This window comes from Myotis yumanensis, unplaced genomic scaffold (genome assembly GCF_028538775.1).
Source record: "Myotis yumanensis isolate MYYU_CA2020_CCGP unplaced genomic scaffold, mMyoYum1.0.hap1 SCAF_3, whole genome shotgun sequence".
Lineage (NCBI taxonomy): Eukaryota > Metazoa > Chordata > Mammalia > Chiroptera > Vespertilionidae > Myotis > Myotis yumanensis.
In genome coordinates this window covers 102,643,411-102,666,041 of record NW_027223754.1, presented here as the reverse complement: position 1 = coordinate 102,666,041, position 22,631 = coordinate 102,643,411, and the positions used below count along the sequence as shown (strand labels likewise).

General features: G+C 35.8%; 1 protein-coding gene across 8 annotated transcripts in view; it reads left to right on the top strand.

Moving 5' to 3' along the window:
* SUPT20H (SPT20 homolog, SAGA complex component) overlaps window positions 1-22,631 on the top strand; it is a 43,772-nt gene that overhangs the window by 19,965 nt on the left and 1,176 nt on the right. For 4 of the 8 annotated variants that reach the window (XM_070409222.1, XM_070409223.1, XM_070409224.1 and 1 more), the window contains exons 11-25: window positions 934-1,087; window positions 1,185-1,241; window positions 3,947-4,018; window positions 8,190-8,338; window positions 9,711-9,737; window positions 10,298-10,330; window positions 10,905-11,022; window positions 11,774-11,873; window positions 12,004-12,162; window positions 14,090-14,159; window positions 14,648-14,802; window positions 17,705-17,760; window positions 20,140-20,256; window positions 20,767-20,872; window positions 22,470-22,582. In XM_070409222.1, the coding sequence (XP_070265323.1) occupies window positions 934-1,087; window positions 1,185-1,241; window positions 3,947-4,018; window positions 8,190-8,338; window positions 9,711-9,737; window positions 10,298-10,330; window positions 10,905-11,022; window positions 11,774-11,873; window positions 12,004-12,162; window positions 14,090-14,159; window positions 14,648-14,802; window positions 17,705-17,760; window positions 20,140-20,256; window positions 20,767-20,872; window positions 22,470-22,582 (1,486 nt within the window). The remainder of the gene's footprint in view (window positions 1-933; window positions 1,088-1,184; window positions 1,242-3,946; window positions 4,019-8,189; window positions 8,339-9,710; window positions 9,738-10,297; window positions 10,331-10,904; window positions 11,023-11,773; window positions 11,874-12,003; window positions 12,163-14,089; window positions 14,160-14,647; window positions 14,803-17,704; window positions 17,761-20,139; window positions 20,257-20,766; window positions 20,873-22,469; window positions 22,583-22,631) is intronic. The other 4 variants (XM_070409227.1, XM_070409228.1, XM_070409226.1 and 1 more) reach the window with 2 other exon arrangements.

Below are 22,631 nucleotides of genomic sequence, written 5' to 3'. Positions count from 1 at the left end.
ATTTTGGATCTTCACCAAGTTTGAAGGAGCTTAAAACACCTATGCATTTTCTAAATCTTTGACTTATTATTGAAATAAGATATACTGAGGAAATGATATATCTTTAGAAATAATGAAATAAAGCTATATTGGATCTGTCAGAAGCCCTAAAGAGTCTCCTTGTATTCTTGTCCACATCTCTTCATGCCCAATGCCATTACCTTGGTCCAGGCCACCATAATCATCATAGCTTCTATAATAAACTCTTTCCTGATTGATTTTCCTGCTTTCACCTCTGATCCCTTCTGGTCTATTCGTTATGTAAGCAAGCCAGAGTAATCTTAAAACATCAAAGCAGATCATGCTACCACTTGTCTAAATTTACCTAAATGCATTTCATCACTCATACTAAATCTAAACACCTTATCATTGATCTGTAAGGCCTTGTTCTCTGACCTCATCTCCTATGTGGACCCTGATGCACCTATCTTTTCTGCTTTTAAAACAAAATAAGTTTATTTCTACCTCAGCACCTTTTAAAATTCTTTCTACTTCAAATACTAATATCCTAATTTTGTATAGCTGGTTCCATGTCATTCATGTCTCCTGTCACATTTCATTTCTTCAGTTTTTTCCTTCTCTAATATTGCCTTTCTTGTCTCTTACTGCAGTATCCTGTTTTTCTGCTACTGCTTATTGCTATCTGAACTGATTTTACCTGTTTATACCTGAATGTCTATCTTCCACACTGGATTGTCAGCTCCATGGTTGCAGGAATTTTGTTTGTCTTGTTCATTTTTATTTCACTGGTGCCTAGGACCATGCTTGGCAAGTGGTGGTATTCTACAGATACTTGTGATTTAATTACATATTTAATGCTTACTTATTTAAACCCATATTTATTCTGAATTTCTTTTATTAGCTTAGTTTATTTCAAATCTCTTAATATTTCAGGTGTTTCAAGAGGTATTCCAGGTCCTCTCTGAATCGACAGCAGGATCTGTCTCATTGTCCACCTTCTCAGCTAAAATTACTTGATTTCTTACAAAAAAGAAAGGAAAGAAAAGTAGGTCAGCATTATGACCTCAAAATTTCTAAAGCAGGAAATGTAAGTAATATATTTTTAAAATGAAGCTTATTGTTATGCCAAAAGCCTTGCCTTATTTTGAATTTTCAGAATATTTATACTGTTTTTAATTTTTCAGTGTGTAGATATGTGGAAACGGAGTCCCTGTAATTTGACTGTACCTTCTGAAGTGGATGTAAGTTGATTCATGAATTTCACTTATTTTTATATAAGGTTCCTAAGTTTAATTAATAGTAGCTTATACTTTGGGCAAACAAAGAATCTTACTTTTTTTTAAAAACAAAATAATGAATTATTCTTTAAATAAGCTGCTCAGTTTTAGAAGGTATATTCTTCTTTTACATTTACTTGTGTAATAAAACTGTAACTCCTTAATATAGGTCTGTGTTTAGAGCAGGAATAATAACCAAAGAATTTTAAATCATGGGAAAAGTTGATACATATTATATAATATGCATAAAATGCCTCTTTTTGTTTTTAATATTTTATCATAATTTTCTAGCAATGCTTCTTCCTCAAACTGGGTAAATTTAAAAATTAACAATATTAGAGCAGTGGCCAAGATGAGGAACCTTGGGTGGTATTCTTTGCTGGTCTATAATATGCATGATCAAAGACAGGAAAGGGATCTTCTGATGTCTCTAGTTATTTTATTTTCCTATTCCTTTCTCCTGCATTTTTTATTATTTACTCAACTTTTTATAATTGGTTAGTTATTTTAACAGATGTTTGCTCTTCTGCATTCTTTCCAAGCTAACATGTGTACTATTCTTATTATCTACTAGAGGCCTGGTGCATGAAATTCGTGCACTTGGGAGATCCCTCAGCCCGGCCTGTGCCCTCTTGCAGTCCGGGAGCCCTCGGGATGTCTGACTCCATGGGGAGCAGGCCTAAACCGGCAGTCAGACATCCTTAGCACTGCCATGGAGGCGGGAGAAGCTCCTGCCACTGCCGCTGCGCTCACCAGCCGTGAGCCGGTTTCTGGCTGAGCAGTTCTCCCCCTGTGGGAGCACACTGACCACCAGGGGGCAGCTCCTGAGTTGAGCATCTGTCTCCTGGTGGTCAGTGCACGTCATAGCAACTGGTCAGTTTGCATATTAGCCTTTTATTATATAGGATGATTTAAAAAAAATTGTGAAAAGCACAAAGCCAAAATCATTAAAAGTACACTGAATATGTAACTCAGAGTAAGCCACATTATCTTTTGGTAATTTATGTACTCCTCTAGGAATGCAGCCTGGGAAAGAGATACTTAGTGTAAATACCAAAGAATGAAATATAGATTTAGAGGGCAGGCTGGATATCTAAAGCAGTGCTTACCAAACTTTAATGTATATACGAATCACCTGGATTGCTTGCAGATTCCAATTTAGCAAGCTTGGGCTCAGGCCTGAAATGCTGCAGTGCTGACAAGCTCTTAGGTTGTGTTGTACTGAGGTCCACAAACCACACTTTGAGTAACAAAGCCCTAATACACAGTTTCTCAATCTGGCTTGATTAAATGAAATCGTCCAGGATACCAGTTAAACATATAGATTTCAAGCTTCACTTCATACCTACTTACTGAATCAGATCTCCAGGATAGGGACATGGAAATCCCAATTTTTACCAGTTACCCAGGTGAGTCTAAGTTACTCTTAAGTTCATAGTTAGCCTTAGCCAGTGGTCGGCAAACTGAGGCTCGCGAGCCACATGCAGCTCTTTGGCCCCTTGACCGTGGCTCTTCCTAAGCCTTGGGAGTACCCTAATTAAGTTAGTAACAATGTACCTACCTATATAGTTTAAGTTTAAAAAATTTGGCTCTCAAAAGAAATTTCAATCGTTGTACTGTTGATATTTGGCTCTGTTGACTAATGAGTTTGCCAACCACTGCTGCCAGTTTGACTCAGTGGATAGAGTGTTGGACTAAAGGGTCTTGGGTTTGATTCTGGTCAGGGGCATGTACCTCAGTTGCAGGCTGCTCCCCGGCCTGGGCCCTCTTTAGGGATGTGCAGGAGGCAACCAATCGATGTGTTTCTCTCACATCGATATTTCTCTCTGTCTTTCCCTCTCTCTTCCACTCTCTCTAAAAATCAATGGAAAAATATCCTCAGGTGAGGATTAAAAAAACACACAAACAGTGTCATGGTTATCAGAAATATGAGAGCATTTGACTTGCACAGACTAGTAGGAAATATACAATATATATGGCCCAAGTCTTACTAAAAACTGGGAAAGGCTTATATAGATTTGATCAAGTTTAATGTAACTTCCCTAGTTTCCTTCCAGTTTTGTCCCCACTGTTACATGCTAGCTCCTGTTTCATTAAAAATCCAGCCAAAGGGAAAGATCCTGATCCTAATCACCTCTCAGACATTCTGATTTTCCTAAAGGACAAATGTGATACAACTTATGGAATAAAAAGAAGAGGCACTGTCCAAGAAAGCACTGTGTTTATTGTGTTTATTTAATGGCAAATAATTTGATTCTAATTTTGTTTTATTTTAAAAACCAGTTAGTGTAATTCAGGGGTCCTCAGACTACGGCCTGCAGGCCACATGCAAATACAAATACTGTATTTGTTCCTGTTTTGTTTTTTTACTTCAAAATAAGATATGTGCAGTGTGCATAGGAATTTGTTCATAGTTTTTTTTTAAACTATAGTCCGGCCCTCCAACGGTCTGAGGGACAGTGAACTGGCCCCCTGTTTAAAAAGTTTGAGGACCCCTGGTGTAATTGAATATATCAGGAGAGTTTTAAACTACTTAAGATGGTAGTCAGTGATATTAGTGACTCAAGAATTCTTGTGCTAAAAAGTATATTGTATTGTTACTTAGATTCTTCTCTTTGGTCTTAATATTGATTTCATTATATCTCGTATCTCTTGATTTGATTGCTTAGGTGGAGAAATATGCTAAAGTGGAAAAGTCTATCAAATCTGATGACTCACAACCAACAGTCTGGCCAGCCCATGTAAGTAACCATTATAGTCTTCATTTCTAATGTTCCTAATCTGGAATCTGAATTTTTTAAACAAAGTGTGGCTTCCAGTTTAAAAGGTAATTTTAATGCATAACTGCATTTTCACTTTTGCTTTGGTTGCATATTGATGGTTCTGATTTGTTTTGCTTCAAATTAGTAAGTAGTAAATTATTTTAAGTATGTTTCTTAAGAAAGTATCCTATGTAAGTTTCCCTGTTTGTAATAATAACGGGAGAAATGGGCATAATTTATTAAATAAAGTAAATGTGGAAGTGAAATGTCTTCCTATTGCCAAATCTGTTAGTATGTCATTTATGTCTGATTTTTGTTAATTCTGATTGTGTCTACTAGAGAAGGTGTTTGTCTGGAGTCTAGGAGAGAACGGTTTAAAGAGTTTATCTGAGCCAAAGCTAAAGGCCAGATCCAGAAGCAAAATCTCAAAAGATTGAGAAAATACCCTAAAGAATAAGTTTTATAGCTTACTTTATATGTTTTAATCAAAGGGAAAGACAAGAAGGAAGGTTACATGAAAGCCACTGGTGGTAAATTAAGGAAGCAGAGAACGTAAAGCAGGGAAATCTCTTGAATTGGATAAAAAGTAAGAGTGGTAAATTTTTTTTTTCACTGGTGGCTGCAGGATAGTTAACATTGAATATAACATGGTTTACAGAGGTATGCAGGTGAAAGATAGGAATGATGGGGTTGTCTTACCCCGGGCCTGGGGTGTTTATCTCTGGAGGTTTGGGGAAGAGATCATTCTGACATTTTAAGTATGTTATCTTAGACGCACAAAAACAGTGGATAAGGTAAAAGACTAATTTATCATAAATAGGTGCTAGGACCTGACTTTCATTATAACATAATCAGTTAGGAGTTTTTATGATCAGGACATCCCATGTGGTTACCTTCACTTACTGAGTTTGTCGGGTCTGCCAGGTAGTCCCCCCCTTTTTAAAAACTTTTATTTATTGATTTGTTGTTGTTTTTAGTGAGAGAGGAAGGGGTGGGGAGAGAGAGAGAGAAACATTGATTTGTTGTTCCACTTAATTTATGCACTCATTGGTTGATTCTCACATGTGCCCTGACCTGGGATCCAACTCACAACCTTAGTGTATCAGGAAGATGCTCTAACCAACTGAGATACCTGGCCAGGGCCAGTCTTTAACCATTAAGTATGTTAGCCATGGATTTCTTTATTTTTTACTTTTGTAGATGCTCTTTCTTGAGAAAGTTTCCTTCTATTTCTATTTTCCTAATGGTTTTTAGAAATCATGAACAGATGTTGAATTTTCTTGTGTGCTTTTCCTGGTATCAGCTGATATTTTGAGATTTTTCTTTAAAAAAACACCAAAAATCTTTATTTTTGAGAGTATTATAGATGTCTCCCTTTTTATCTCCCCATTGCCCACCTCCACCCGGTTTCCACCCAACCCCAAGCCTTCATCACCTTATTGTGTGTCCATAGGTAAAGTGTATATGTGTTTAAATTCTTTAGTCAGTCTCTTCCTGGCTCTACTACCCACTTCCCTCTGAGATTCGTCAGTCCGTTCCATGTTTCCATGCATCTGGTTCTATTTTCATTAGATTCCTTGTTCATTTATTTTGATTTTTAGATTCAGCTGTTGATAGATATGCATTTATTGCGATTTTACTGATCATATTTCCTCCTCCTCCTCCTCCTCCTCCTCCTCCTCCTCTTCTTCCTCTTCCTTTTCTTCCCCTTTTCTTCTTTCTTCTTCCTTCTTCTTCTTCTTCTTCTTCTTCTTCTTCCTTCTTCCTTCTTCCTTCTTCCTTCTTCCTTTTCCTTTCTTTCTTTCCTCCTCCTCCTCCTCCTTCTTCCTTCTTCCTCCTTCCTTCTTCCTTCTTCCTTCTTCTTCTTCATTTCATATGATACTGATTTGATGGTGATGGACTTCTTTAGCTTTTCCTTATCTGGGAAGCTCTTTATCTGATTTTCAATTCTAAATGATAGCTTTGCTGGGTGGAGTAATATTGGTCCTTTCTTTTCATCACTTTGAATATTTCTTGTCACTCCCTTCTGGCCTGAAAAGTTTCTGTTGAGAAACCAGCTGACAGTCTTACAGGTGCTCCCTTGTAGGTAACTAACTGCTTTTCTCTTGCTGCTTTTAAGATTCTCTCTTTGTCTTTCACGTTTTGCATTTTAATTGTGATGTGCCTTGATGTAGGCTTCTTTGGGTTCATCTGTTTGGGACTCTCTGTGCTTCCTGGACTTGTATGTCTATTTCTGTCACCAGATAGGGGAATTTTTCTGTCATTATTTTTTCAAATAGGTTATCTTGATCCCTTTCTTCTCCTTCTGGTGCCCCCATGATGTGAATGTTGGTACCCTTGAAGTTGTCCCAGAGGCTCCTTACACTATGTTCATATTTTTGGATTTTTCTTTTTGCTGTTCTAATTGGGTGTTTTTTTGCTTCCTTATATTCCAAATTATTGATTTGACTCAGCACCCTCTACTCTACTGTTGAATCCCTGTAAATTATTCTTTATTTCAGTTAGTGTATGCTGCATTTCTCTCTGGTCCTTTTTTATGTTGTTGATCTTATTAAGTTCCTTAAAGTTCTCATTAAGTTCCTTGAGCATCATTATAACCATTGTTTTGAACTCTGTATCTATTAGTTTTTTTGCTTCCATTTCCTTTAGTTCTTTTTCTGGAGATTTCTTTCATTTGTGACATATTTCTTTGTCTCTGCATTTTGGGTGCTTCCCTGTGTTTGTTTCTATGTATTAGGTAGATCTGCTATGTCTCCTAGACTTGGTAAGTATCTTCTAGGGCGCAGTGGCTCAGCCTCACCAGTTGCCTGAGCTGGGCACCCCAGCAGCACCCCTGTATGAACTATGTGCACTGTCATAAGATAGGTGAGCCTTGATTTGTATTGGTATCATTGGGAGGGATTGACCCCCATGCCAATTGGTTGTGGTAATCAGCTGGGACTATAGTTGAAGAGCTGCTGTGCAGGAGCCAACCCTATGGAACTGGACCTGGTTCAGTGGGGCTTTGGTGTTCACTGTGTCCACCCTTTCAGTGTCACTCATGAAAGTGGTAGGGTTGTAATCTCGTGTGGTCGAAGTTGATCACCAGTTGCACTGCCTCTGGGGCCTCCCAGGAAGTGCAAAGTCAGCCTCTGCCTGTGCCCTATCTTGGGCTACCCAGTATGAGCTACAAAGCAGTCTATAGATGGCTGCTATTTATGTTGAGTTTGGAGGTGCCCAGGAGAGGCCAAGCTGTGAACCAGGGCGGGCTGTGGCGAATGCCGGGCCTGGGGCCCCTTACTGAGAAGTACCTGGAATGCTGATGTCAGCTGCTACTCGTTTGAGAGATTTTAGGAAAATCTAAAGAAGAGGCAGGAGAGGCCAGTTATATGGAAAAGCCACTAGAAATGGCTTGGATGAGTCTGCAAGTAGGGAGGGTGTCTCAGGGATCACCAGGGTGGGTGAGAAATGTAAGCCATGTTGAAGGAGATTCAGATATGGCCCAGCCTGTCAGCTCTGTGATAGGGAGAGCTCAGCACAGAAACACTGGCCTCTGGCAGCACTTCTGTCTGGGAGAAAGCTACCCCTCCAGCTCTTGCCCTGATTCCAGACAAGTTAGTTTCTCCCCAAATGTCCCAGGTTTCTTTCAAACTGCAGCTCCAGCACTGGAGCTCAGAGGGAGTGAGTCCAAGTAAGTCTGTGCATGGGCCCTATAAGAGGAACTGCCTGGGACTCCCACCACCTTCATGTCACTCAACCACACTCCCTGCTCGTTTTTACAGCCAGAAGTTATGGGGACTTCTTTTCCCAGCTCTGGAACCCTAGGCTGGGGGCCTGATGTGGTCCAGCGACCCTGTGTTCCTCAGGGAAACCTCCAGGCTAACATATCCCTCCTAATTTTAAACTGCCACACATGGGTGTGGGACCAGCCAGGTCCACAATTCCGCCCCTCCTACCAGACTTGATGTGCTTCTTCTTTAATTCCCTAGCTGTAGGACTTCCATTCAGCTAGATTTCAGGTGGTTCTGAATGATGGTTGTTGTGTGTGTTAGTTGTAAATTTCGATGTTGTTGTAGGAGGCGGGGAGTACCAAGTTTGCCTGTGCCACCATCTTTACTGGATGTCTCCATAGCCCCCTTTTGTTCATAATGGGATGCTCTATCTTTTTCAGGATGTCAAAGATGATTATGTATTTGAATGTGAAGCTGGTAATCAGAAAACAAAGCTGACCATTTTGCAGTCACTTGGTGATCCACTTTACTATGGTAAAATTCAGCCATGTAAAGATGAAGAGATTGACAGCCAGATTTCTCCATCCCAGTGAGTTCTGTTAAATACATGTAATTAACAAAAACAATCATCAGAATTCATTTAGCAACTACTGATAAACCATTAATGAATAAAACTTCTCCCTTGGGGATTCATTTGTTACTTAAATACATTAATTAGATTTGGCTTCCTAAATTTATGAACTACATATATTTAGTACAAGCTACCAGTATTTAGTTTTGTTTTTATTAGTTTTCTGTTTTAATCAAGTTGATAATGTTTCGAAAATAAGAAATAATGAAAAGGAGAAAAAAGCAGGGACCAGATCTGTGTTGAATTGTTTATAAAGTCTTTATGTACACAAAATACTAATTGAAACTACAGCAGAAAGATGGATTTTAAAGAATAACCTCACAAATATCTAACTCAGCGGTTTTCAACCTGTGGGTTGCGACCCCTTTGGGGATCGAACGACCCTTTCACAGGGATTGCCTAAGTCCATCGGAAAACACATATATAATTACATATTGTTTTTGTGATTAATCACTATGCTTTAATTATGTTCAGTTTGTAACAATTGAAAATACATCCTGCATATCAGATATTTACATTTGGATTCATAACAGTAGCAAAATTACAGTTATGAAGTAGCAACAAAAATAATTTTATGGTTGGGGTCACCATAACATGAGAAACTGTATTAAAGGGTCATGGCATTAGGAAGGTTGAGAACCACTGCTCTAAGTAAAAGTCGATGGGAGGAAACAGTAGCAGTCAGGAGTTCTCTGCTAATTTTTTTTACATTAGCAGTTTCTATTGTATACTAAGTTAGAAGGATCCGATATTTTTATTACCTTTATTTGTATAAATCTTCCCCTTAAAGATATATATTGGTCATTTTAAATCAATTTATGAACTTTTTTTTATTATTATTAATTTTTTTACAGAGAGGAAGGGAGAGGGATAGAGAGCTAGAAACATCAATGAGAGAGAAACATCGATCAGCCGCCTCCTGCACGCTCCCCACCGGGGATGTGCCCACAACCAAGGCACATGCCCTTGACCGGAATCGAACCCGGGAACCCTCAGTCCGAAGGCCGACGCTCTATCCACTGAGCCAAACCGGTCTCGGCTGATGAACTTTTTTTAAACACAAGGGAATAACATATGTTCTTATTTTTAAAAATTAGTTAAGAAAGCTACCAAATTAGATTTGGCAAGAAGAAAATAAAAATTTTTTGCCTTTATATTAGGAAGTTGCTGCAAAAATGCTGTATGGTTTATTATCTTTCAGTCATTCTCCATATCCATAAATTATTTGATTTAATAACTATGAAGTTAAAGTTTGAGCTGCATTAACCAGGTTTTTTTTTTTTTTTTTTTTTTTTTTTTTTTTTTTTTTTTTTTACATTTTGTATTTCAGCTCCTCCACAGAAGATCATTCAAATTGGTAATTAAAAAAAATAAACTCACTATTAAAATCTGTTAAGAAAACACATAAATGTCAAACTCTTTAAAGACGTAGCGAAGACATTTTTTTCTGAGTTGCCAGTAAACTATCTTCCTTGTCTAAAATATATTGTGTTCCTGCTATGTAGACTGATGACTTCTAAAACCATTGGTTGCAATAATCAGCTGGGACTATAGCTGAAGAGCTGCTATAGGTTAAAGTGAAGAGAAGGCCTTGCACACAGTTCAGTGAATTTTGTTGTAGAACAGACACTTGCAGGGTTATATAGCACTTGGCAACTTTCAGCCCAGATTATATTTTGATACTTAAGTTTTGTGGCAAAATAAATCTTCCTTAAATTAAACCAGCCAAATTATTCACAATATTATTTATTTTGCAATGCTAAATTTTGCTATATATTTATTTTAAATTTGTTTCATATCTTGGTGGATTTTAATTTATTAAGTTACTGTCAGTAAAATATGGAAGCCTTCAAAAGTAATCCCAGTGCTCCCTAAGAGAACTCTTATCTAACACTTTTCTTTCTTTAAATATTTTAGGTTCATTATAGGATCAAAGACTGATGCTGAACGGTAAAAATACTAGCTTCTTTATTTTTTATCTAGATAGATATGAAAATCTTCCCTCTTAGAGGATAAAGAGTACTTCATTAGGAATCAGAAGTTTGATTTTAGTTATGCCATAGGTTTTACTAGCATTAAAAAAAATAGAATTAGGGAAGTAACAACTAAAAGAATAATGTTTAAAATAGAGCTTTAGTTTAAATAGAAAAATGTAGACATATCTATGGTAGGTAAGGAAGATGCTTTCTATGTAGCACTTTAATCAGAATGTTAAGTGAAGGGGGTCATTTTTTGACTGCTTATTGATTAAAAAATAACCCATGTAATTTCTGTATTTGAAATAAGATACTGAAAATATATTTTAAGATTGCTAATTTAAGTGCAAAAGATTTTGAGCATTAGCTTGTCATTGAAAAGATTAAAAGAGTACTTTTAACAAAAAGGTAAACTGTCAAATTTTAATTTTTTTCTTAAGTTGATGCAACTTTTTAATTAACACTTCTTATTTTCTACATAATAAATTTATGTTTAAAAGAGTTAAGTAATTCTTACCTGTTGTTTTTTTCTTTTTCTAATATTTTAGGGTAGTTAATCAGTACCAGGAATTGGTCCAGAATGAAGCCAAGTGTCCAGTCAAGATGTTGCACAGCTCCAGTGGCTCAGCCAGCATGAGTCAGCTTTCTCCAGGGAAAGAAACAGAAGTGTGTGTTTGTTTTCTTTTTTATGCCAAATATTGTTTGTGTTGTTTGTTATTTGTGCCTAATTATTTCTCAAGTAATCTGTGATATGTTATTTTTTGAGGGATGTAGCAATTGTTTTGTTTTTACTTTTAACTTGATATTTAACTTTTTATAATGGACATTTTCAAATATACACGAAGGTAGAGCAAAAGGTGTAATGAATCACCTGGCTTCAATAGTTACTACTTTTCTGGAAAAGATTTAAGGATTAAGCTTTGTCTCCATCTTACTCCTCTGCCCCTTTCTCACAAACTCTTTCTCCCCATTCTCTTACTCGGAAATTTTTCCTTCATTGTTTCTGTATAAGATGTCCTTATTTGAAATATATTCTTCTGTAACATCTGTAATATTCAGTCTCAACAACCACTGAAAGTACTTTGCAGTTTTAAAATGTTTTTTTCTGCCCAGCTCAGTGGATAGAGCATCAGCCTGCAGACTGAAGGATCCTTGGTTCTATTCCAGTCAAGGGCACATGCCTGGGTTTTGGGCTCTATCCCCAGAAGGGGGCGTGCACGAGGCAGCCAATCAGTGATTCTTTCTCATCATTGATGTTTCTATCTCTCTCTTCCTCTTCCTTCCTCTCTGAAATAAATAAAAATATTTTTAAAAAATAAAACGTTTTTTCTTCTGGGAATTATAGTGGTATTAATTTATGAGATATTGATTTGACCTTAATTGTAACAAGTATACTTAATGTCATTGTTTTTTACAGCCTGAGACCGTGTCAGTTCAGTCTTCAGTACTAGGGAAAGGAATAAAACATCGACCTCCACCCATCAAACTTCCCTCAAGCTCAGGAAATAGTTCCACAGGTATTACATTCCTTACTTTTCTGTAATCTAGTGTAAGAAATATCATATGGTCATAACTTGTTTTTAAAATTTTACTCATATTTTGATTTTCATAAAATTTTGAATTATAAGAAACAATTTTATATTCTAGGTAACTATTTTACGCCACAACAGGCCAGCAGCTTTCTTAAATCTCCAACTCCTCCTCCTGCTTCTAAGCCACCAAGTCTTTCTCGAAAGTCATCTGTGGATCTCAGTCAAGTTAGCATGCTTTCTCCAGCTGCCCTGTCACCTGCCAGTTCATCACAAAGTGAGTCCTGATTTAAATTCTCACATTAACTCTTCATAAGCTTTAACATTAGTGTTTCTTAGATAGCTTTTTTGACCAGTGAAATAGTGAAATCTGGATGAACTGTATACTCAAAATGTATAAGTTTTGATAATCTTGAGGCAAATCTCTTGTTGATTGTATGTATTATGTGTTTAATATAATTCTATTTGTTTTTCTATATTTATGTATGCACCTTGTGTAAACCTTTCTTATAGACTTACAGCCTATACATCTCCTTTTAAAAAATCTGGTAGTTAGATATGGCAATAAGATTCCAAAATATTTTTTATTTCATTTTATCCTAGGGTCACTTTACATTTTATGTAAACTATGGGGCTAATATGAAAAAAATGTCATAAGAGTTCTTGTTGCAGTCCTGTCTTTATATATGTAAGAAGTCAACTATTTCCAAGGTGGTGATACAATAAACCGAAAGCCAATTTTTCTGAAACACTCTACACTCTTATAAATTGTCAGTTAGTAAAACGTGATGATTATAAAGCATTATTCTGAAGATAACTAAAATGTAATTTTTAGTACTGAATACTTTTTTATCATTAAGAAGAGTTTTATAAGAATTCTTTTGGGAGAATTTCTTCAAATTAATAAATATCTGAGATATTTCAATCCCAATTTGCAAGAAAGCATTCCAGTTTTTTAGATTTTTTTTTATAGGTAACTAAAGTGTGCTGAAAGTTTTAGTACACTGCACAGTGATAGGGTGGTCTTCTCATTAGATATAAACATCTTCATCTTGATAGCTCAAAAGGTGTAATTTTTCTGCCTTCTTGTTTTGCACAAAGAAAAATATATCAATTTCCTGAAAGTCTTATTCACACTTCTTATGTTGTGGGTATGAATTATGCTAATCTGCACACAGTTGTTACTTTAAGTAAGGGTTGAGTGACAGCTTCTAGACATTCACATTTCTTTCCTTTCTTTCTGCAGGACATGAAAGCTAAAAAAGAAAACACCTCAAGAGCTTTTGGTTTTACTTTTTTGGTTTTTGGTTTTTGTTTTTTCTTAAAAGTTGATAAACTGTGCATACTTCATTCACAACAGATTTTCTATACATTCTACAATTAAATAGAGTACACAGTTACTGTTAAAGATGCAGTATTATCTATCAAATATTTGCTTTATTGCTGTGTTTTGTAATTTGCTTGTCAGGATAAACTTGATGTGTTAGGACCTAAACATGTATATTTAGGTGCCAAATATGACTTTTAACCATATGTAATTTATTAAATATGTTCAGTGTTTGTCTCAGACTGTTACAGAAAATAAGCAATATTTTTAAATGAAGTCCTAAATTAGTGAAATTGTGAATAACAAAAAATTAATTTGAATTCCTTTTAAACTTTTTAGACCAAAGGTAGCATATAGGAAAATAACTTAAATGGCTACTGTGGTAGAATACAAATGTATATTTTTACTATTACTATAATAACATCTGATGGGAGTTTTAGGTGATATACTGCATCCTTAATTGTAATTGAGTGTAGCAATACTCATGTATCATGTGTAGAAATTAACACTTGCAGTTAACTGCTTTAAAAAAAAAAACTGGAACAAATTGTCAGTGCTAAGTAAAATTCCATTAACCTTATTTTTAAAAAGACTGGCCATTTATAACAACCTAGCAATTTTTATTTTTCTCAATGAGCAGGATCTGGAACTCCTAAGCCATCTACTCCTACACCAACCCTTTCATCGACCCCACACCCTCCTGATGCTCAGAGCTCAACTCCTATTACCCCTTCAACTACCCCTACTCCCCAAGATTCAGGCTTCATCCCTCAGCCCCCTTTGTTAACTCAGTTTGCTCAGCAGCAAAGGTCTCTGAGCCAGGCAATGCCTGTAACGACCATTCCTCTTTCCACCATGGTAACATCTATAACTCCAGGAACCACAGCCACCCAGGTCATGGCAAACACTGCTGGACTTAACTTCATCAATGTAGTGGGCTCTGTTTGGTAAGTCTTCATTGATGCCCTGATTTTTTCAAAAGATATTCTCACCAATCTGAATGAATTCTCATTGTGAAATTAAGAATAAAATCATGTTTCTGAAACTGAAAGAAAATACTTTAAATATGGATAGAAGCTATCTCAACCAAGTATGTTTTAATTTTAGGTAATACATCTGTTTATATGCACTGATACAATACTATTACATATTGACAGTAGCTTAGATTTTTCTGTTCGTCTTCTCTTACTATCTTTTAATGCTTTACTCTTTGAAATTATAACCTTGATTAATATGCAGTATGTGTACTTAATTTTAGCTAACCTTGCTGTAACTTTCTAGCATAAAAAGGAAACAGCCTTGAAATTAATATTTAAGATAGAATTATCTAATTGGTTTAATAGTGGTGTTGTTTTTTCTTTTTTTAATGTAAGGAATTAAGTCTGATTTTTTTTTTTTATATTGTAAGTTTAATGCTTTGTCTATTCTCCTGTAGTGGAGCTCAGGCTTTGATGAATGGTTCAAATTCTATGCTGGGCTGTAACACTGGTGCCATAACTCCTGCAGGAATAAACCTGAGTGGCCTTCTCCCCTCAGGAGGTCTGCTACCAAATGCATTACCTGGTACAATGCAGGCAGCTTCTCAAGCAGGTCAGAATATTGAATATAATAATCTCTTTAAAAAATTAAATACATGCTGATGTAAAAGTGTCATTTTAATGCTGTTATTAAAAATATTTAACATAGTATCATGTCAAAAAGGCTCTTTTCAAAGGAAAGGCTAATGTGAAAGCCTTTAAAGTTCTGATATTTAAATTAAAAATCATCTAGCAATCAACTTCTGGAAAGAAACTTGATAAGCCTATAAATCTTTGCAAATTATATCTTTGCCTTCTACACATTATAATAAAGTTAACATTGATAGTCTTATTATTATCAGTGTAGTCTTACTCCAGGTAAAAGGAATGTATCTTGAAAACATACATTGTGCAAGAAAGGCGACATAGCGTGGCAATTAAAAGCCCAGGTTCTGGAGGCAGACTGCCTGAGTTTGAATCCCAGTTTTGTAACTTAACTTTTTGTGTAATCATGGGAAAGTTACCTTTGTGCTTCACTTTTCTCATAAATAAAATAGGGATAATAATAATATCTTATTGCCTCTTAATTATGAGCATTAAATGAGTATATACAGATGAAGTGCTTAAATTATACCTTAGACCTAAGCATTAAAAAATACTCGCTACCATCAATAGTAGTTTTATTGTAGTAGTAACTGTTAATTCATATACTGGAAAACAGCTATAACAGCTTGTGCTATTTTTTAATGCTCCTTAAGAGAATGTAATGTAATATCTTGGCACAATCCAGTTTTCTGCTAAGAAAAAATTTAATAGGAAAAACAAACGACATAGTAAGAAAATTAATCAAAAACTTTATATGATTTAAGATAATAATTTTCAACCTTTTTCACCTCATGGCACACATAAACTAATTACTAAAATTCTGTGGCAGGCATACCAAAAAATATATTTTTGCCGATCTGACAAAAATAGGTATAATTTTGATTGATTTACAAAAAGAAATAATGATAGTAATTACCTACCCTTTTTGCTACAAAGTATCTAGCCCTGGCTGGGTTGCTCAGTTGCGTCATCCCATACCTCAAAAAGTTGGGGGCTTATGGGGGGAAATAAAAAGGAGACATATGTACTACTATTTGTAATACTTTAAACAATAAAATAAAATTTTTTTTAAAAAGTTGGGGGTTTGATTCCTGGTCAGGGCACACACAATCCCCAGTTGGGGAGCATACAGGAGGCAACCAATTGATGTTTTGCGCTCTCTCTAAAAAATAAAAACATATTCTTGGGTGAGGATTAAAAAAAAAAATCAGGTGCCTATACTTGTATATAAGGATTTCTGGTACCAAGAATTGACCAATCAGATGCAACCTTATGATGCAACTCTATAATATAACATATATTTATGGTTCAAGACAGAGCATTCACACCAGACGGCTATTGTTGTGTAGGCTGTTGTCATTTGTTTTATTTAACTATCTAGCGAAAAGAGGTCCATACCCCTTGCATGTCTTAAATATTCTTGCAGCATACCGATTGAAAATCACTGACTTAAGAGAGCCCAAAGAATATCATACAAGCATGTTATATTTCTGTAATTTCCTAATGTTGGCTGATGTTATTTTAATGTGCTATAGTGGTGGAAGCACTGGAAATGGAATCAGATGTTGAATTTAGAATGTTCATGTTTACAAGGCTTCAGATGCTAAAACTGTGGGTCCTGAAAGAAGTCAGTTTTTCTTCCTTAGATTCCATTTCATTTTATGTAAAGTATGGGTAAATTTCTCTAACTATAATAGGTATTTCAGATTAATAAATGAAGTGCCTTTGATAAGCAATAAGCATTATATAGTTGTCATTTACCTTTAAAGGGAGTTTTGTCAATTCTTTTCATGAGAATTCCTGAAAGGAAAATCAATAGTGTCATATTTTCATCTGATTATACTTTTTTTAAGTTTCTTATACAAAAATTTCCTGCCTCTTACCTTTTTATTATTTACTTATTTATCTGTTTATTTATTTACTTATTTAATGAGACTGTTTTTTACTGATTTTTAGAGAGAGAGAGGAATGGAAAGAGAAACATCTGTGTGAGAGAGAAACATTGATCAGTTGCCTCCCTTATGTGTCCAGAGCAGGAATCAAACCTGCAATGCTCCAACCAACTGAGCTACCTTGCCAGGGCCTGCCTCTTACCTTTTAAAATAAAATTTGCTTAGCAGACTAGATACATTTTTAATTAGTGTTCAAATTGGTATATATCGTTTGTGAGAAAAATATACATGTACTTTGAGACCAGGGTCAGCAAATAAAAAAATCTTACAGTCTAAAGTAGATTTTACATTTTTAAAGATGTGTTTAAAATGTAAAGAAAAATGAAGAGGAAGAATATCCAACAAAACTTAGTCAGTTGGCCTACTGAACAAGTTTGCCAACCCCGATTTTATGATGTGCTCTATGTTGTCACAAAATCAACAGTATTATTTCCTATTAGTTTGACCCTACAAACAAAAATCATTGTACTTTAGTATTATTCATATTAGCATTTGTACTTTAAAATAATTGCATGGAGCACACTGGTTCTCAGAGATATGGTTGTTATGATTATTGTGTACTATATAGTATATAGCACTTAGGAATGTCAATAGAAGCAAACACCTGAAATGTGTTTGCCATAACTGTGCTAGTTTAATTATATTTATGGCTTCTGCATATGTCTAGATAACTTTTTCCAGCTAACAGTCAAAATAGTGATAAAGAAGTCTCAGTTTCTCAAATATAGAATAAAATGTACATGTATTGCTCACATCTTTGATCTCAGTATTGATGGGTATTGTTTTTAAGATCATTTTAAAAGTATAGAAAATAAAGCAAATCTATGCAGAAAGTACTTAAAATGCTATATTAGTATAAAGTGTTTTCATGTTTAATAGTTTAAATTCCCTGTTATAACCAGGAATTGTATTTAATAGGTGTTCCATTTGGTTTAAAAACTACTTCAAGTCTCAGGCCATTGAATCTACTTCAGGTAAACCTGAAACACTGCTCTTGATTAAAGTTTTCATACTTTGATTTTTTGGTAACAGTATATACCTATATATGTCAGCATTTGAAATTTTGAGATGGTTCAGAATCTTCTGAGGATATGATTATAATTGCTACCTTTGTATGGTTGAGAGGGTAGGAAGAAAGAATGGGTGTCCTACATACTACACTTTCATTGACCTCTGTCAAATCAAGAACTCAATGTTTTGTTTTGTTTTTAAATATATTTTATTGAATTTTTACAGAGAAGAAGGGAGAGGGATAGAGAGTTAGAAACATTGATGAGAGAGATCGATCAGCTACCTCCTGCACAGCCCCCAGTAGGGATGTGCCCACAACCCAGATACATGCCCTTGACCGGAATCGAACCTGGGACCCTTGAGTCCGCAGGCTGGCGCTCTATCCACTGAGCCAAACCGGTTCGGCAAGAACTCAATGTTTTGATGCAGAGAATTGACAACTACAAAGTGAACAGTTGCCTACAATAGCAGTAGTACCTATACTTAAAAAATAATTCCTCTCTCAATAAACATTTTGTGTCTACATATATGTAGTACTTTTTGCTTACAAAAGATTTTGTACTTGAATAGAGGATTTAAAAATAGCTTTGTTCTTTTCCTGAGGAGAATGATTTCTTAGCACAGTGCCAGGCACCTGAGTCATTTGGTAAATATTCATTAGATTACAATTTGTGTCTAATGATGAGGCTTTTCTTAGAAATGATATCAATGCCAACATAGACAGCATATAAAGAGAGATCAAAAGTGGAGATTTCATACATGTTGAGTGTGAACTTAAAATATTTAGGGTGTTAGGCTCTAGGTCCTTTGTAAGGTTTGGACTCCAGTATTATCCCAGGTTGGAAATTGATATGATTATCTACAGAGAATTTAGAAAAGGTAGACAAGAATATAAAGATTTAGAGTCACAAAATTGGGAAACAATAGTAAAAGACAAATCAACTCAATCTGGTATCCTATATAATAAAAGCCTAATATGCAAATTGAACGGCAGAATGCTTGGTTGCTATGACGCCCAGTTGCTATGACGTGTACTGACCACCAGGGAGCAGACTCTCAATGCAGGAGCTGCCCCCAGCCCACAGGCCCCAATGCGGCCAAGGCGGGTGCCAGTTGGGGGCCCCCAATCACCCCGCCGGTCGCCCCACAGATCAGCTCTGATCGCCAGCCAGGCCTAGGGACCCTACCCGTGCACGAATTTTGTGCACCGGGCCTCTAGTTCAGAAATAAATCAGGAAATTTGTTTAGAGCCAAAACTTAAAACTTCTTGTCCAAGATTCAAACACAGTGTTACTATATACAGACTATAATTACAGAACAATTTACTTGCAATATGGACAAATCACAAATCACATTGGTTTATTCAACTTTCCTACATATTGATTGCTGTTGGAATTTCTGTCAGGGATTAGTCTTAGTGAAAAGAGGAATGGAATTCCTTAATAGAACTGATAATAAAGAATAATGACAGAGCCACCATAAAAATTAATTTTGCTACATTTATTATCTAACTGATTGAGGAAGGAACATCTGACCTGTGCTATGCCCAAATTTACTTAACAATAAGCTGTGCTGGGTATAGAGATTTTGACCCAAGGACACTTTTTAATTTTTTTACTTTTTAACTACAGATCTCAGAATTCTGTATTTGGTATTTATTTGGACTTTTCTTAAGGACTTCAAAATGCTTACAATTTAAACGCTTATAGAATAAAAAAGAAAAACCATTTGTTTCCTGATTCATTTGGGATTCCTAGTTTTAATTTTTAACATAAATTTTTCTGAATACTTCTTTTTAAAACCTTTTCTTAATTTAACTTAATTTAGATTCTGAATGACAAAGCTGGTAATGTCTCCAAACTAAATATGGACATCTAATGCACTTTCTTTTCAGCTTTGGAATTTCTCACTATATTATATAAGCATCCATGAAGTCCTGGGATTTGGCAAAGCTAGAACAAATTTTGAGAGATGAGTTTTCATAAGTATATCTCTGATTTTCACTGGCTTCTTGTTTACTTTCTAATGTACTTAATGCTGTTTTGTATTGAGGTATAAAAAAGTTAAAAGCCATGCGTATATTTGTATATGTCACTAAATTGAAGCAGAATGATTTGTTTGATAGTGTTAACATATTTGAGAGCTCTTAGTAATAACACTTAAAAATTGTTTTCAAACCTTTCTTTTAAAGGGCAGAGATCTTTACTTTTATTTTTGTTTACCTCTGTTTCCTCAATATCTAGAAGAGTACTTGACACATAGTGAATGTTCCAAAAATACTTGTGGAATAAAGAAATTTAAACAATGTGAAATTGATTAATTCATGTTTAAATTCTTAATAGCTTCCAGGTGGTTCACTAATTTTCAACACTCTGCAGCAGCAGCAGCAGCTTGCTCAATTTACACCCCAACAACCTCAGCAACCCACAACTTCCAGTCCTCAACAGCCAGGGGAGCAGGTATGTGCTTTTCTAGCTTTCCATGTTTTGTATTATGGAATCGTAACTTTATTTCGTACTACAGGCCCGGTGCACAAACTTGTGCACAGGTGGGGTCCCTTGGCCTGGCTGGCGATTGGGTTGATTGTGGGGGCTGGCTGGCCCGGAGGGAGGGACCACGGGAGGTTGGCCGGCAATGGGAGATTAGCTGTGGGAGTGTACTGACCACCAGGGGGCAGCTCCTCCATTGACCGTCTGCCCCCTGGTGGTCAGTGCACATCATAGTGAGTGGTTATATTATGCTTTGATTGGTTGAACCGACAACTGGATGACCGGACACTTAGCATATTAGGCTTTTATTATATAGGATTTGTTCTTGCTAATTCTTCTGAAGTCTTTTCCTTATGTTACTGTTTTTATGAGTCTAAAACTGATAATTTTTTTTTTTGTCCTATAAGGAAAATATTAATTTCTTCTTACCAACACACATGGTTTTTCTTTTTATACAACTCATGTATGATTTTTATTTAGGGTTCTGAACAAGGCTCAACCAGTCAAGAAAAGGCCTTATCTGCTCAGCATGCTGCTGTTATTAATCTTGCTGGAGCAGGAAGTTTTATGCAGTCACAGGCAGCTGGTTGGTATCTTCATGACTTCATATGTTGAGTTTACTATTTAATCTAGTTGGGATCTCACCTTTTAAAATTATTTTTCCTTCTCTTGCAAGCCTTAAGTAGGAAAAAGTATAGGTATATTTACTTGTGAACTATTAAATCAATTTATTGATAGCCCTCAGTTTTTTCCCACTGACAGTTGATTAATTTAAAGTGATTCTACACTACATATATTAACAGTTGTGTTTTCCTTGTGTTAGTTTGTTGGCAAAATTTTATACAATTATCCAACTTACTAAGAAGCTACCAAAGTTGTTAACTCCTTAGTTTTTCTGGGCATTTATATATTGCATAATATTTTTTCTCATTCTGGTATCTTGTACTTGCATGAATTAAGATATAATGTCAGTAAACATAACTTCTATAAGCCACTTTTTGTCATTTGTAAGAAAGTGAGATTATACTAAATGACTGCTTACCACTTCCAGCAGTAAAATAGTGAACCAGTTATGGTGAACCATAGTCTTTAGTGAAGATTATCTTGTCAATTGAAAATAGTAATTACAGAGTTTGAGGATTAAATGAGTGAGATCATGTCAACATTTTGAATTATCATTGGTGCCTTTATAATCATATACTAGTAACTCCTAGTGTCTGAATTTAGAATAAGCAAGGTCTTACATGTAGAGATTTAGAGCTAGAGAATTTTTGAAAGTTATTTTTATAATCCTTTACCCCCCAAGATATATATTTTCTAAAGTTCTTGTATAATTTAGTGGAAAGAACTCTAGACTGAAAAATCATAAAAATGCTCCATGCTCCAGACCTGCCACTAATTGCCTGAGTTATTCAAATCATCTACACCTGAAATTTCTTCTTCTTTTTTTTTTTTTTTTAAATATATTTTATTGATTTTTTTACAGAGAAGAAGGAAGAGGGACAGAGAGTTAGAAACATCAATGAGATCGATCAGCTGCCTCCTGCACGCCCCCTACTGGGGATGTGCCCGCAACCAAGGTACATGCCCTTGACCGGAATCGAACCTGGGACCCTTGAGTCCGCAGGCCGACGCTCTATCCACTGAGCCAAACCGGTTCGGCTGAAATTTCTTCTTTTACACTGAGAGGGTTGAACTGATTATTGTGGTCCCACTCAGCTCAAAAAGTAATAATGCACAGGCTCAGTTCACCATCTCTGTTGCTACTAATATAGGCTGATACTCATTGCAGTATCTTTTAATAGCACTTGTTTACCAGTTATGTCATTATGGTAGCTTGGATTTCTCCCACCCCCTTTCCTACTTTATTAGTTATCTTTTAAAATAAGTCATATATTTTACATTTTACAAGAAAGCCTTCTAAACAAAATAGCACTATTACCAAATTTCAGTGAGATGCATGAAGGGATACAGTGCTTAGCACATGTGCACTTCCTTCCCCTTGTATGTCCAGGAAGTGCCCTCAACTAACAGGAGACTAAATTTATTCTGAAATGTCTGTGATTTGAAACTTAAGATTAATCATACTGATAACTTTTCTATTTCATTTTCTGTTGTCCTTTTCTAATCCTGGTAGCCTTCAAACTTTTGACTGGCCTGCTTTCCCCTTCTCCTCTCTGTAGTGTTGTCTCAGCTTGGCTCTGCCGAGAACAGACCTGAGCAAAGCCTTCCTCAGCAGAGATTCCAGCTCTCCTCTGCCTCCTCTGCCTTTCAACAGCAGCAGCAACAGATACAAGTAATCCAGCAACTTCACTCTGATTACATTTTAAAGATACTCTGCTCCA